Raw genomic sequence first — 14,488 nt, forward strand, 5'->3', positions numbered from 1 at the left:
GCTGCCCTTTAGTTTTCTGCTGTAAGATCTTGCAACTTACTTTTTCCAGTCATTCATACCACGTCTAACAGTTACTTATTCATATATAAAACATATGCCTTATTAAATACAAATTGTGTTTTTTGCTCTGCTAGTCAGTGCATATAGTAAAAGGAATTTATTTTTCTCTACATATAGTTCCAAAACACATTATTAAACAATGATAGAGTAAAGAAAAACATTTTAAACTTTATTTTTATTTATTGTGAATAAATAATATTCAGAAAAAAATCCTGATTTTCCAAAATGATGTTTTAGGGAATATTGAAATTTATATCAAATTCAGAAAATATTTATATTTTTGCAAATGTCAGTTGGACTATCATGTGCCAGAAATTTCTGACATAAAGTTGGTGTGCTAAAATCAATTGGCATGTAATATTTTGGTTTAAGGAAACCCTAATGATATATTTATGATACAGTTTTAAATGCTTTATATATAGTTGTAATCTTGAGGTAAATGTCAGTGAGTTACTACACTATTTTATTTTTACCAAGATTTTGAATGTTATAACAACTATGAAAAGCATTATGATACTCAATCCTAAACAAAGAATCAAATTTTCAAAAACATTTTCTCCTGGTTAAAATAACACAGTTCTTAAAGTATTTTCTCAGAATAGTAAATTGGCCAGTGTCCTCTTATCTAAGGTTTTAACACCTGACACCATAACAGAGCTCCGACAATATATGGCTAATCGCAGATATAAAGTATCTGCTGGTAGTCCATCTCTCATAAAACCGCCTTCAGCCTTAATTCAAATCCATTGATTCCTGTTCCAGTTAAAACTGAAGAACTTAATATGTCTTTTAATCCTTTTATTGTAAGCTGGGATAAAATTAATTTTACCCTGGAACTGCACAAAGCCAATTAACATGATCTTTAGAGTTATTTAGTAAAGTGCTTCAAATTGTTAAATTTATCTTGACCTCTCGGCTGCACTCTCCGACTGCCTTTTAAATGAAGTAATCAATATCTCACAGCCCTTTAAATTGCTTAAACTTCTCAAATATTTTACCTGTGTTCTAGTTAAGCTGTAAGTGAAGTGTTTACTCCCGTTCATGTAAATCGAGAGTCAATTATGCTAAATCTGAAGACAATTACGTACTTTTGAGAGGCACCGAATGAATTAAATGGCGGCTTTAATAAAATCAAAGGCTCGTATTTTGTTTAGAGTAACCCAGCGGTGAGTGAACCCGTGTCCGCACCGAGCAGGTACTCGGCGTGCGACCGAAACTGTGCAGCGTGGACGTGCCTGACGGCGGCGAGCGGCCTCCGTGGGCCATGCCGGGCTGGGTGAAGGCATTAATTTTCCCACCGTGATGGGGTGATCAACCGTCCTGTCGAGAAAATGGATCTGCACGTCACCCTTTAGCATGATTAAACGGAGGCATGTCTCTGTGAAAAAATACCAAATTTCACGAGACAAATGAAACTGCAGAAAGGTCTCCTCTTCCAGAATTGTTTTACTTTTAATATCTCAAGATGTTCCATTTGGTTGTCAGCTTACTTATAGGAAAACATTGCAGCTAATTGCATATTTCTTATGTTATTTAAGGGGAAAGGCAGCAAAGCCAAGAATTTAAAGTATTTCCCGATCGGAAAAATCAAAGAGTCAGAAACTGCTATGTTATTGTTAGAACAGAAGTAGGGATGACCTTATACATTCACTAATCACTCTGCGTCTGTTTCTTGGGGGGCGGCCTTTTCTTGCTCTTCCCTTCCTACCTGTTAACAAAGAGCTATCATCTTTTCAGGCCTGAGTACCGATAAAAATAGAATTTTTAACACCATAGAATTTCAGCATCAGTACTGCTCCTAGCCGGCTGGACAGTGTTCTTCTGAGCCTGTGCACGTGCCAAACTTTAAATTACACCAAGTGATGTACTTGACAGCTAATTAAGATTTCATATTTTGGCCACTTAGCAGAGGGCACCTGTTATGATTCTCTCTATTAGCTTTAAGGATACGATTTACGAACGGCTGTCTTCAAGTACATTATTAAAACTTCCCTAAAGTCTTAATTCTTTCCTGGGGAGTGGGGGTGAAGATGAGATTGAGGCAATTAAACAAAAGGAACCTGGAGAAGGTGGGGGACCGGAGTGGAGGCGGAGCTCTACTAAGGCCCCTGTTGTTTAATTTCCTACTGGAAGCCGCCGTGTGTGTGTGTGTGTGTGTGTGTGTGTGTGTGTGTGTGTGCGCGCGCGCGCGCGCGCGCGTGCACGGGCACCCCCTCCCCCTCCACGCCGGGGCCGTTGCAGAGGCTGAGCGGCTGGGGTCAATGCCTTGCCTATTGATCAGTATCCCCGCAGTCCCTTGCTCCAGCAGCTGCTTCATTGGCTTCTTTCAGGGCCTGCTTCAGTACATTAGAATAGAAATCCATAACCAGAGCTGTGCTCATCCAAGCAGGGGAAGAAACTAAATTAAATGGTATAAAACAATCTTGGATCAGGAGTTTGTGCCAATTCATCTTGATCTAAGATGTCACACCGGGCTCTCTGTCTGAGCACCTGGGCCAGAGGCAGCCATAGTGAAAATAGATGGAGCTGCGATCATTCATTTGTCAGCTAAGGAGCGCGGCAGCGGTTAGCAATTCCCTTCTGCAGAGGTCAGCTGACAGAACAATCAGAGCAACTGCAGAATGGAGCTTTCCTTTGAACTATTGTTATGGAGCATGCTCTTGCTGAGACGCGGGGGGAGGGGAGCCCCGTTTGCTTCCTGTCTCGAGAATACTATGTAAAGTGTAAAATACATACCACACGAACACAGATGCAGTCGCGAAAACCTCTTACCCCCCCCTTGTCTGTTCTCATATGTAAAGTTGGTTTTAAACACATGTATCGAGATACCGATGATCAAACTATTAACTGTCACTTTGCCTAGAATTAGGGGCCATTTTCATCCTAAACACACAGGCAGTGATTATTGATTTTTTTTTCCTTCTTGGTATGGTGAAGCTTTTAACATTTTCCTTCTTTTTAGTTTCCATAAATTGTCACAAATCAGTGTTATACTTGAATCTATAATCACATGTGCATACTTATACTTTTACTAACATTTCTTGTTTTTGAAAAAAAAAAAGGAAAAAAAACCATGAACAGAAAGATGCATACTATGATACCAGATTACAAACAATTTATTATATTACTTAAATATTTTTTGTGATAATATGAGTTCATTTTATTTTATTTATTTGTTGAATTTATTGGGGTGACATTGGTTAATGAAACATTGTAATTCAGGCTTATTATAACAAATGTTGTTACAAAATATGACTTACCATGGAAGTTGTAGAGGAATTTTGCACTGGAGGAACACGATGATAAAGCAACCTGCATGTGAGTTGAAGTATCCTGTACAAAATTAAATTAGAAAAATGAGCAATAACTAACATTTTACATGAAAGAATGGCAGTATTTTTAGAGATGAATCTATTCTCTGTGGGCTCATTTTAGATTTTTGTCTTTCTATACAGCTTAAAAACTAATGGCAAATATCCAGGACTAACTTTTTTTAAACAATGAAGTGTGGCCCTGACCGGTGTGGCTCAGTGGGTAGGCCGTCGTCCCTCAAGCCAAAAGGTTGCTGGTTCGGTTCCCTGCCTGGGCACTTGCCTGGGTTGTGGACCGGGTCCCCAGTTGGGGGCATGTGACTTTGCTTCTCTGCCTTTTTTTCTCCTTCCCTTCCCCTCTCTCTAAAAACCAATAAATAAAGTCTTAAAAAAAAAAGAACAATAAAGTGTGACATAGCAGGAGTGAAGAAACTACAGCTGCAACAACAAATCTTTTCTGTACTCAGTTGCACCAGACTTTCCTTGGAATCCAAATAAACAGTAACTACGCTTTGAGGTTATTATCTTAGTTCTCTAGGTAAACTACCCCCCATTTTTCATTAAGTGCTTTGATATCAATCATTCCCTTCCACTTCTTAAACTCTGTATAACACCCTACCACTTCCGTTTCTCAGGCTCGTCTAGGTCTGGCCCACATTCTGCTCCGTCTCCCAGGGCAGGGGAATGTCTGGGATTTCAAGTGTACACCTAAAAGCTCTATGCTCCAGGTGGATTTTTATCCAGCTTCTGGAAAAGCCCACCTTTCTTGCAAGGATTTTGTTTTGTTTTAGTTAATTAGGGTTTTTAAAAGAATTCGGAGCAGGATATCTGAACTTTTTCTGCAGTGTTACCATTAACCACCCAAAACTCACCACGGATCTGGAAGCTGTTCACTTCTTGCACCTCCTGTTTCACAGCCCAGTGCCAAACCAACCTACTCTCTCCCTTTAATTTGTCCAGTACCCTCCTAACTGATGACCTCACTTCCAGCATTCTTCAGATGCTCTCCGAGTGGTTTTCCAAAAGCCCAAATCTAACTAGATGACTCTGTGGCTTACACCCTATCTTGAGTATCTTCCCATTGTTCAACGGATACAAACTGAAATGTGAATAAAACCAATGGAGCCATCTATGCCCTGGCCCTGTCCTGCCCCTCGCCTCATTTTCTGCCATTCTCCTCTTGGCTTGTGGAGTTCCAGCCCAATTACCTATCCTCGAAATAGAAACGTACAAGTTCCCACTCTCTTTAGGTTCTTAAACATACTATTCTCTCTGTCCATAAAGTTCTCATTGATTTTGTAGCCTTTTCCTTTCTAAAGTAGGCTTTAAGGTCAATAAGGACAGAGACTTTGCTTTTCTCATCCCAATTAATTCATATTAATTCATTAATTCATAGTAGCATAGTGCCATGCAGTCTAGATGTTCAGTTTTTATGCCGTGAGTGACTGACTGCTGGGAGGGACGGCCCTCTGCCACCGCTGGTGCTTTCCGTTCTCCACTCGGTCATTGCAGGAGCTGTCTTCTGGTTCTGCTCGTGCTGTTTTCCCTCACAACCCGCCCTCTCTGCTGCTAGTGCCGTGACCTTTCTAACCGTGAATGAATCTGATGCCACCCCCTTATCCAGGATTGCTCAGTGGCTTCCTAACCGAAGGCTAAGAGCCTTCAGCTTGCCATACCAGGGCCACTCCTGGTCTGGTGCCCCGAGCCTGCCCTGTTGTTGCATGTGGCTGCCTCACCTCCAGTGACACAGAAGGCTAAAGCAAGAGATCAGGAGAAACATTGAAATGAAACATGTGAAAATATTCAGAAGCCCGTGAAGCTGATTTCTTGGTTGGCATACTGAACTCTCAGGGCCCTTCTTGGTATTGATTTAAGTGACGTATGGAGAGCGCCGAGCTGAAAGGGACCGGGAACGCCGGACGGATAATGTCAGAAAGAGCGGAGAGCTGACCTCCAATCCAGCTGGCTTCAGAAGTTCACTTTTTAAATCCCTCTGTGCCAAATATGTAGCTGTGATGGATAAAATAAACAAATGGAAAACCAAAGAGACAAAACTAGGCTCTGGAAAGATAGATAGCTCTGTGGACAGGTAGTGGACTAGAAATGCAATAATTTGGGCTGAAATCACCAGCTGCTTCCAGAAGCAGGCTTTGGCCCCTGTGAGCATAAAGGACTTAAACCAAATCATGAATGAAGCTTCAAGCCAGGAACTCCCTCAGTTCCTGGGTGGACGTTGACAAGGTACCAGCACATTGTTACTTGGTTAACATCGAGGTTGGGTTATTAAAGGAGGAAAGCAAATGGATATTAACTATGTGACTGGCAATGCTTACGATAACAAAATAATGAAAATGAGTTGCATTCAACCTAACAACCCAAAAACAAAACAAAGAAAAAGAGAGAATAGAGGCGAAACCTATAGAACGTGGAAAAATAACAGCAGAAATTAGTGAAATAGAAAGCAATAAAATAATAAGATCAAAACCAAAGTGTTTTTTTTCAAATCTGGTAAGGTATATATTTCTAGCAAAACTGATCAAGAAAGACATGAAAAGTAATATTAGAGAAGGCACAAATAAACAATATTTAAAGGGATTATAGTAACTGATGTAATTGAGAGGGTGTTTGTTTGTTTGTTTGTAGAGAGGAGAGTGAGAGAGAAACATCAGTTTGTTGTTCTACTTATTTATGCATTCATTGGCTGATTCTTGTATGTGCCCTGACTGGGGATTGAACCTGCAACCTTGACACACTGGGATGACGCTCTAACCAACTGCACACCGGCTAGGGTGACAGAGTTTTCAAGCTAAAGAGAACAGTGTAAAGAACTTCCTACCAATAAATTTAATGACTTAGGTGAAATAGATACTTATTTTAAAATTCTAAGTTGTCAAAAGTAACTCAGGAAGAAATACAATTACATAGCAACTATTATAAAAAGTGAATTTATAATTACAAATATTCCTTCCTTCACCTTGTTCCTCCTCTACACCTTCATCCCCTGCCTTCTGACTCCAGGAGGGGAATGTCCTGAGACACAGGCCCTGATAATTACAGAAGAGACTTTTCTTCGAACTTCAAGAGTCCTTTAACTATTTTCAAAGAGTTGGAGAAAGTTATTTAACCCAGTTTTTAAGTCTTGTATTATATATTGCTGCTAAGAGCCAACCAGAACAGTATATAAAAAGAAAATTATAGTCCTATCTCACGTGTAGACACAAATGTGAAACAATCTATTAGCAAATCTAGTTCAGAGTCTGTGTATTGGTCTGTTTATCTACCTACGTACCAATCGATCGACATCCATCCTTCCATCCATTTATCGGTTTATCCAGAGTTTACCCCAGGAATGCAAGCATAGTTCAAAACCAGAAAATATATAACATTTCGGGTATCGCTGGTATGGTTATACAATAGATAGATTAAAAAACATCTGATAAGGTCAGATCGTGGTGATTTGGGGGACATGAGGGAGGGGTAGTAAAGTCAGGACACAATCCATAGTAGACTTCAGTTATATCCACATTAATTACCTCTTAGTAAAATAAGGTTACATTAAGATTATACAAAGTTGATTGTGTACATATACATCATGATATTCCCTACATAATTTAATGGATGCTTGTAATATCTCATAATAAATACCAAACCAAAAATAAAAATGAAAAGTAGCGTGCAGGCGTAGGAGTGAGCGAAGGACCAAGTCTTAGGAGAATTTTGGTGTATGCCTTAGTGAAAGAACGGTTGGGAAAAGAAATTTTAAGAAGAATCATGCTTTAGGAATATAGTTTTTCTAATGACCTCCTGTTTATTGATATTTTAATAACGATTTAAAATGGTTTTCTATTATGTTTTGAGTATCATGATGGTATTTCTTCTGAGTGTGAAATTATGTTGAGCTTTGCCCTGGTCATAAGTACTTCTTCAAATGCTTGGTTGCTCATTCAGATTCATCCAGACAAAATGCTTGTCCTTTGCATTCTCATACCGCCCACCCCTCCCAGTCCCTGGAAGATTCCTGCCTATCCTCTGAGTCTTCAATTCAGCCCTTCTTCCTTTGTGAATGGGCTCTCCATTTTTCAGGTACCAGTGAGCTTCCTGAGGACCTGCACTACTTATTTTTACGTCTGCAGTTCCCTGCTCAAAGTAGCTGCTCAATAAATATTTGCAAATTAGTGGGCAAAGTAACAAATAAATTGATGAGCAATCTTTTCTAAAAAGAGACTTATTGAGGTACAATTTATAGTTTTAAAAAATCCATCTTTTTGAAATGTAGAATTGATTCTTAGTATATTTGGAGTTGTGCAGATATAAGCATGATCTGACTTTGTAACCCTTTTATCACCTTGAAACACTGGTACTCATTAGCCATCCTTAACCACGCCACTCCTGTCCCACCTCTAGGCAATCTCTAATCTACTCTCTGGATCTTTTATGTCAATGGAATCATACCATGTGTGATTCTTTGTAAGGACCTTTTCCTTAGTATAATGTTTTCAAGATCACCCATGTTGCAGCATGGATTCAGTTTTTATTACTGAATAATATTTTGTTGGACAGCTGTCCCACATTTTGTTTATCCTTCCATCCACTGATGGACATTTGAGTTGTTTTCTTGCCTATTGTGAATAGTGCTGCTGTGAACATTCAGGTACAAGTTTTTGTGTCTGCATGTCTTTTCATTTTTCTTGGGTAGATACCTAGAAGTGCAGTTGTTGGGCCCCACGGTAACTCTCTGTTTAACCTTTTGAGGAACTGCCAAACTTTTCCAAAGTGGTTATCCCATTTGACATCCCACCAGCAATGCACGAGGGGTTCAGTTTCCGTCCATCCCCAACAACACATGTTATTTATCGCTCGTCCTGTTTATCACAACCATCCCAGTGGGTGTGAAGTTGTGTCTCATAGTGGTTTTGATTTACGTTTTCCTGACGATCAGGGATGTTGAGCATCTTTTAATGTGGGTATTGGCCATGCATATATCTTTGAAGAATTCTCTACTCAAATTCTTTGCCCATTTTTCCAGGTGGATTCTCTTACTATTGAGTTGTAAGATATACTGTGGATACAATCCCTTATTAGATGTATGACTGACAGTATTTTCTCTCCGCCCATGTATTACCTTTACCTTCTTGATATTGTCACTTGAAGTGCAAACATTTTTAATATTGATGAAGTCCCGTTAAAAAATATCTTAAAATTACTTGTGCTTTTGGTACCATATCTAAGAAATCATTGCCTGACCAAAAATCATGAAGATAAGCATCCATATTTCTTTCTGCAAGTTCTTCGGTTTTGGCTCTTATATTCAGGGCCATGATCCATTTTGAGTTGAATTTCTGCAAGGTCAGAGGTCAAAGTCCAAATACATTCCTTTGTATGTGATAACCAGGTGTCCCAATACCATGTTGTGAAAAGACTGTTCTTTCCTGAATGAGTAATATTGAATGTTTTTCTAATCATATGTCTTTTTCTACTGACATTCTTTTAAGTTGTATGCTTACGTTTTGATTTTCAGGTTGCTTATCAAGCGTCCCACAAATGAAAAAAATTTCCACATCGTACGAGGAAAGAAGGAAACAGGCTACCGCTATTGTTTTACTGGGAGTGATAGGAGCTGAATTTGGTGCCGAAATCGAACCTCCTAAACTGTTGACCAGACCGCGAAGCTCTAGTCAAATTCCCGAGGGATTTGGTTTGACCAGTGGTGGATCCAACTACTCCTTGGCCAGACATACTTGTAAGTTTTAAAGTTCCTAATGCTGATGTATTGCTTCTCGATGCATGTTATTTGTTCACAAAATTCAAGAATATTGAACATATCCTGAGTTGCAACTCCAATAGAACGTTCAAATGAAGTTAGAAAGCAGTACAATTTCTCTGGCTCATCACACTGTGTCATAGTTACCCAGACCTCTTTTTAAAAGTTGAAATGTGGTTTTTAAATGCTTTTCTTAAAGTAACACATGTCTGAGATTTGTGTTTTCAGAGTTTGGTCAAGATTTTAGCCAAAACTTGTGAAAGCTAGCTTTACGATAAAACTTTTAACTTATAAAATAGTTTCTGAAAAACTATGCAACTTGTCCAGAACATGATTTGAAAAGTCAGAGGTGGAGCTGGACCACCAATTTTTTCTTAAAAAAAAAAAAAATATATATATATATACATTTTAAACATCATAAGTGAGGAAGTGCGAATACCTCTATTTTAAAAAGATTCCAATACCAGTTTTAAAATTATGAAAAATTACAACCAGAGCTCAAAGGGCTGGTGCCACATTGCTTTGGTTCTGCAGTTGGTGTGTTAACTGTAGGTGAGGCTATTTTACTTATGGTGTCTTCTGGTCCTTCAGTGCCGGCACTTCTTTACATAAGATCAACATGTTTCTGCCATATTGCAACATCATTTCTAACACTGTGTATCATCTTGAGAACCAAATATAATCCTACGAAGTATTGATACATCACAAGATATTCTTTGTAGAACAAATTGCAATGTGTTCTTTTGGGTTTTTCACCCTTTAGCAAAGGAAAAAGATATACTATGTTACTTTGGTAGCTGTAACAGCAAAGAACTTCATTGGATCATTGTCACATATTTTTTACTGTGAAACCAAGGAGCTATATTAGAGGCTTTTATTTTATTTTATTTTTTTCTGGAGAGGGCTTTATTATTAAAGCCCTGGTATAGACTTAGCTGCCCCACCCCCACGCCACCTTTGGCTCATAATGCAACAAATATTTATTGGTGTTGGTAATCTCTTGATCTCTATTTGACACTGAGAATCAGGGAGTAATCACACCAACAACAAGAACAACAATAATGAAGGTACTAATTCTTTTGAGCACAATTATAAGCTCTTTCCATGCATTAACTCACGCAAGCCTCGTCCTCACCTTTGACAGCGGGCATCTCAGTTATCTCCGCTTTCCGGGTTAGGCAGCGGGGCGCAGAGAGGGCGCAGAGAGGCCTGGCCGCCTGGCTGAGTTCACGGCTCTGGGAAATGCAGGTGTGGGCCGAGCACCATCTGTGGGTTCCACAGCTCGTGCTTTTGACCATTATGCACATGGGACCGACAGGTATGGCTCCACGGCCACAGACTTGGCGTTAGGAAACGGGAGGTTAGTGAAACTTGGAGCTTTTTATTTAGTCTGGTGGCTTTCTTTCTTTTCTTTCTTTTTTTTTTTAAAGATTATTTATTTATTTATTTTTAGAGAGGGAAGGGAGGGAGGGAGAGAGAGAGAAAGAGAGAGAGAGAGACATCAACGTGCAGTTGCTGAGGGCCGTGGCCTGCAGCCCAGGCATGTGCCCTGACTGGGAATCGAACCTGTGATGCTTTGGTTCGCAGCCCATGCTCAATCCACTGAGCTACGCCAGCCAGGGCTAGTCTGGTGGCTTTCAAACTCTTCTTCTCACCCTGTCTCTGTGAGTATCAAGAAATGTCTAATCCCTTGCACATTTTTATGTTGACAGCTAAAACTCTTTTAAGTTTAAACATTTGTAAATGATCGAATTTGGGGGATATTATGATGATCGACATTTAAAGTTAAGCTTTTGTTCTTTTTAATATAATAATAAAATATTTACCATAACTATTTCATATCCATTATTATCCACTTTAAAAAAAATACATGACAGACTTTCCCTTAGAAGTCAGAAATCTTACATCTGATTGTTTTTCTTGAGGAGAAATCATTTCTACCCTGACAGTTTTAGGGAAGGTGGTCATTTGCTTATTTAGCACCCAGAAATTAATTCCTTTAAAGTAACTGTGTCTTAAAACTGTTTGTGCTTTCATGAAAACTTTTAAGATGTTCCCATTTCAAGGGAGTTACTTATTTTGAAAACCACTGATTTCATCCAACATGTTTTGTATAATTTCTCAACAATATTCTTTTGTATTTTGTATTTTCCTGCAAGGAAAGTGAACATAAATGCTTTTCTCTGGAATTTTCCCATACCTGAATGTAAGTGTGTACACATAAATATAGGAACATCATAAACTTATGAATGGGTGACCAATTGCACCCAAGCCGTTGGTTGGTTGCTAGGCAGATTGGTTTCTGCTGCATTGTCTGCGTTACCTAGGCTAGCACTGTTATCATCCCTTTTCTTAACCACGTTTATCTTCTTATGAAATTCTGATATTCTTTCACTTCCTTCCATATGTCTGTTCTTCCATATGTTAATTTCATCTGGAAATTATAGCTACTATGGCTAGAAAAAGAAGAAACAGGTTAGGAGAAAGGGGGAAATTAAAATGCTGTGGCAAAGTGGAAATAGAGATTTTTCAAAGAAGCCTAGGGAATAGATGAAAGAATCAAAGGGTCTTAGTACTGCCTGTCCAGGGGCCCTAACGCCTGTCTCCAGCTGAGGGAAAGCATGAGCTGAGCTCAACTCCGGGGGGAGGTGGGGGGCGGCTTTTGCATGGTGCCCCTCAGCTCTCCCCAGCAAAGCAAATAAAACACACCCAGACATTTTAAATATTTAAGTGTTGTGGGACCAAATGTGTTCTTGGAGCATTTTGGGTAAAAGACTAGATGTGGTAATGCTTCTTAGCAAATTATATTTATAATTATTTCACTGAATCAAAAGAGAGAGAGATTCTAAGAGACTTGTAGCAAGCAAGAAATAGTATATAAAAATGAATGCTCTAGTTAGTACCTATTAGAACCAGTCTAAAATGTGTAAAAATGGCCTTGATAGTTTTCTTATGTATTATGGTTGTCCTATTTGATTTGAATAATTATAAAATATTATAAAGGTCATCATAGTTTTCTTTTAACTTCCCTTCTATTACACGGCGTTTTGTTTGTTTTGTTTTATTCATTAAAGATCTTAGATTACTTAGTGGTAAATTTGCCTCCCACAGGTATTTTTCAAAGCCTTTCTTACTTGAATTTAAATGTTTCTATTAAATTGATAACTCTTGGTTTGAATCTTGCCCTCCTGATCAGAAACCGACGTCTAAAGGTCGGCCCGTCTTACCCAGGCTCCTTCCCATCGGCTCCGGGCGAACTGGACCAGGCGCAGTGCCAGCCTGCTGGAAGCAGCTGCGTGCGGTGTCCTGCTGCTGGTTCACGGGGCGTGTGGGATGCCTCGGTGCCGTTCAACACGTAGTCTTTACGGCACCCTGTTGAATGAGCTAACAATTGCTATCCTCATTTTGAGATAAGACCATTAAGTTACAAGATTTGACGGGCTTTAATTGCTGATGCAGCTAGAGGTGTAGACAATGGATTCTGACTGCCGGGCGCAGCCGGGCTGTGAAAACTCTGCGCCCCGGCAGATCCGCCCTGACCCGGGAGGAGGGTGACGTCGGCGCTGGATTCGAGTCACCTTTAGTGTTAGAACACGCTTTGTGCGTAGACTGGAGTAGATGGGAATCTTTCCTGGGCATATTGCACTTTACGTAAAGTGTCGACATCGCACATCGAGGGCAACGCTGGAGGCCTCTGGCCGTGAAGAGGCCTAGACTGGACTCTCTTACTTTGTACCCTGGGTCACCGAAGGTCCCCTTGGGTCACAGTTTCCTCTCGCTCAAAATTAAAGGCCAGAACCATTCTCTTTCTAAAGCCCTTTTGTCCAGTTAGCCTCTCCGCTTCTGCAGGGAACCGAAAAGCGTCCCGGGGAATTCCCCTCCTTCTAACCCCCTCCTGTGCTCCCCTGCAGAGGGGCGGGCGCGCCCTTGTTTCGCGCCAGCCCGACTTCAGCAGCGGTTCCTCCGTGTTATTCGGGTGCACAGAACAAGGCCCTCGTAGACGGGGTCAGGGCATTATTTACAACATTGCCTCTCAGAGAGAGCCTTCGGTTCGTCCGCTCCCCCGTCTCTTCTGCCCCGTCTGTAATTGCGGAGTTATGCCGGCACATCTGTAGTAAATCCCGTCTTGATCTCTCATTAGCTTTTTGACTTTGGGCACGTGTCATAAGTCATTTCCCCGGGCAGCAGACTCCGAGACAGATTTGGATGCAGGCGGATTCCGGGATCAATACCGGCAGGGAGTGGAAGAAGCAGGACTGGGGGGGGGGGGGGGGGAGTCGAGCTGCATTTCAGTCGCCCAGAAGCTTCCATCTCAGGGAACTCTGGAGCTGGCGCGGCCCTTCAGACTTGTCCTGAATCAGGGCCCAGGACTTGGCCTTTCTGCCCTCCCGTCAGTCAGCCCCTGGAGTCCGGTCACTGGTGCCCTGCGAAGGGGTGGTACCGGAGGCAGGCAGCTGTCTTCCACGGGAGGCAGGTCCCACAGAGGGACTCGGGGAGATTTAGCCGCCACGCACACCCCCGGAGCGGAGCGTGGGAGGGAGTTCCTCGGTGGTGGAGGGGAGGAGACAGGCAGCTCTACGGATTCTACTCAGCATGTGGCTGGTTTACATCCGCAACGGATGTTGCTCCTCCTGATAACGGAAAGGGAAAGGGGGACCACTATCCACTTAACATGCTTTTTATTCCAGCGTCATACACATCTCTTTTACCCTGCAAGGCAGGTATTTTACCCAGCACCTAGCACCCTGATGGGCACAGTAATATCCAGTTACCGCTGCACACTTTACCTGCATTATCTTATGTCATCTTCTAACCCTAATCAATGCCAGTCCCACCTCCATTTCAGGTGAGAAAACCGAAGCTTTGCCCCGTACTCACTAGAGCTTTGTGAAGTTGGATTAACTTAGGCAGTAAATTGAGGGCGCAGGTTAAGTGTTTTTAAGGTCATACTGCTAAAGAGTATCAAGCCTGGACTTGAACATCTATCTTCCAACTCTAAATGAGCGTGTTTTCACCATTCCGCCCAGTCATCTCGTGTTACGGACAAGAAGGATTCAGAAGTGGTGCTGCACGGAGGGAGGGTCGAGTCAGCAAGGGCAAGGTCACCTTGGACATCTACTGAATTGTCCCTGTAGGAGCGTGCTGGAGCCGTGGAGATAGACGTGTATGGGAAATCCATAGCTCTGTCATCGTGAAATGGCTTGCATCTGTGGTGTGAAATATTTAGATTAGAGGAAATGAATTTTTCCCCACAGCGAGTCTTTAGAAGTACTATAATATTAGTATTTCTAGAATTCTAGCTGAGGTGTGTGAACTCACTGATAATACGCGGATGATGCCCTCTCTGTGTGCATTT

At 41.1% G+C, this 14,488-nt stretch overlaps 1 protein-coding gene across 2 annotated transcripts in view; it reads left to right on the top strand.

Moving 5' to 3' along the window:
* WDR7 (WD repeat domain 7) overlaps positions 1-14,488 on the top strand; it is a 290,553-nt gene that overhangs the window by 166,799 nt on the left and 109,266 nt on the right. For both annotated transcript variants that reach the window (XM_045849693.1, XM_045849694.1), the window contains one exon: positions 8,890-9,111. In XM_045849693.1, coding sequence (XP_045705649.1) covers positions 8,890-9,111 — 222 coding nt within the window. The remainder of the gene's footprint in view (positions 1-8,889; positions 9,112-14,488) is intronic.

The sequence above is a fragment of the Phyllostomus hastatus genome, unplaced genomic scaffold, assembly GCF_019186645.2.
Source record: "Phyllostomus hastatus isolate PE091 unplaced genomic scaffold, TTU_PhHast_1.1 phas_contig_80, whole genome shotgun sequence".
Taxonomy (NCBI): domain Eukaryota; kingdom Metazoa; phylum Chordata; class Mammalia; order Chiroptera; family Phyllostomidae; genus Phyllostomus; species Phyllostomus hastatus.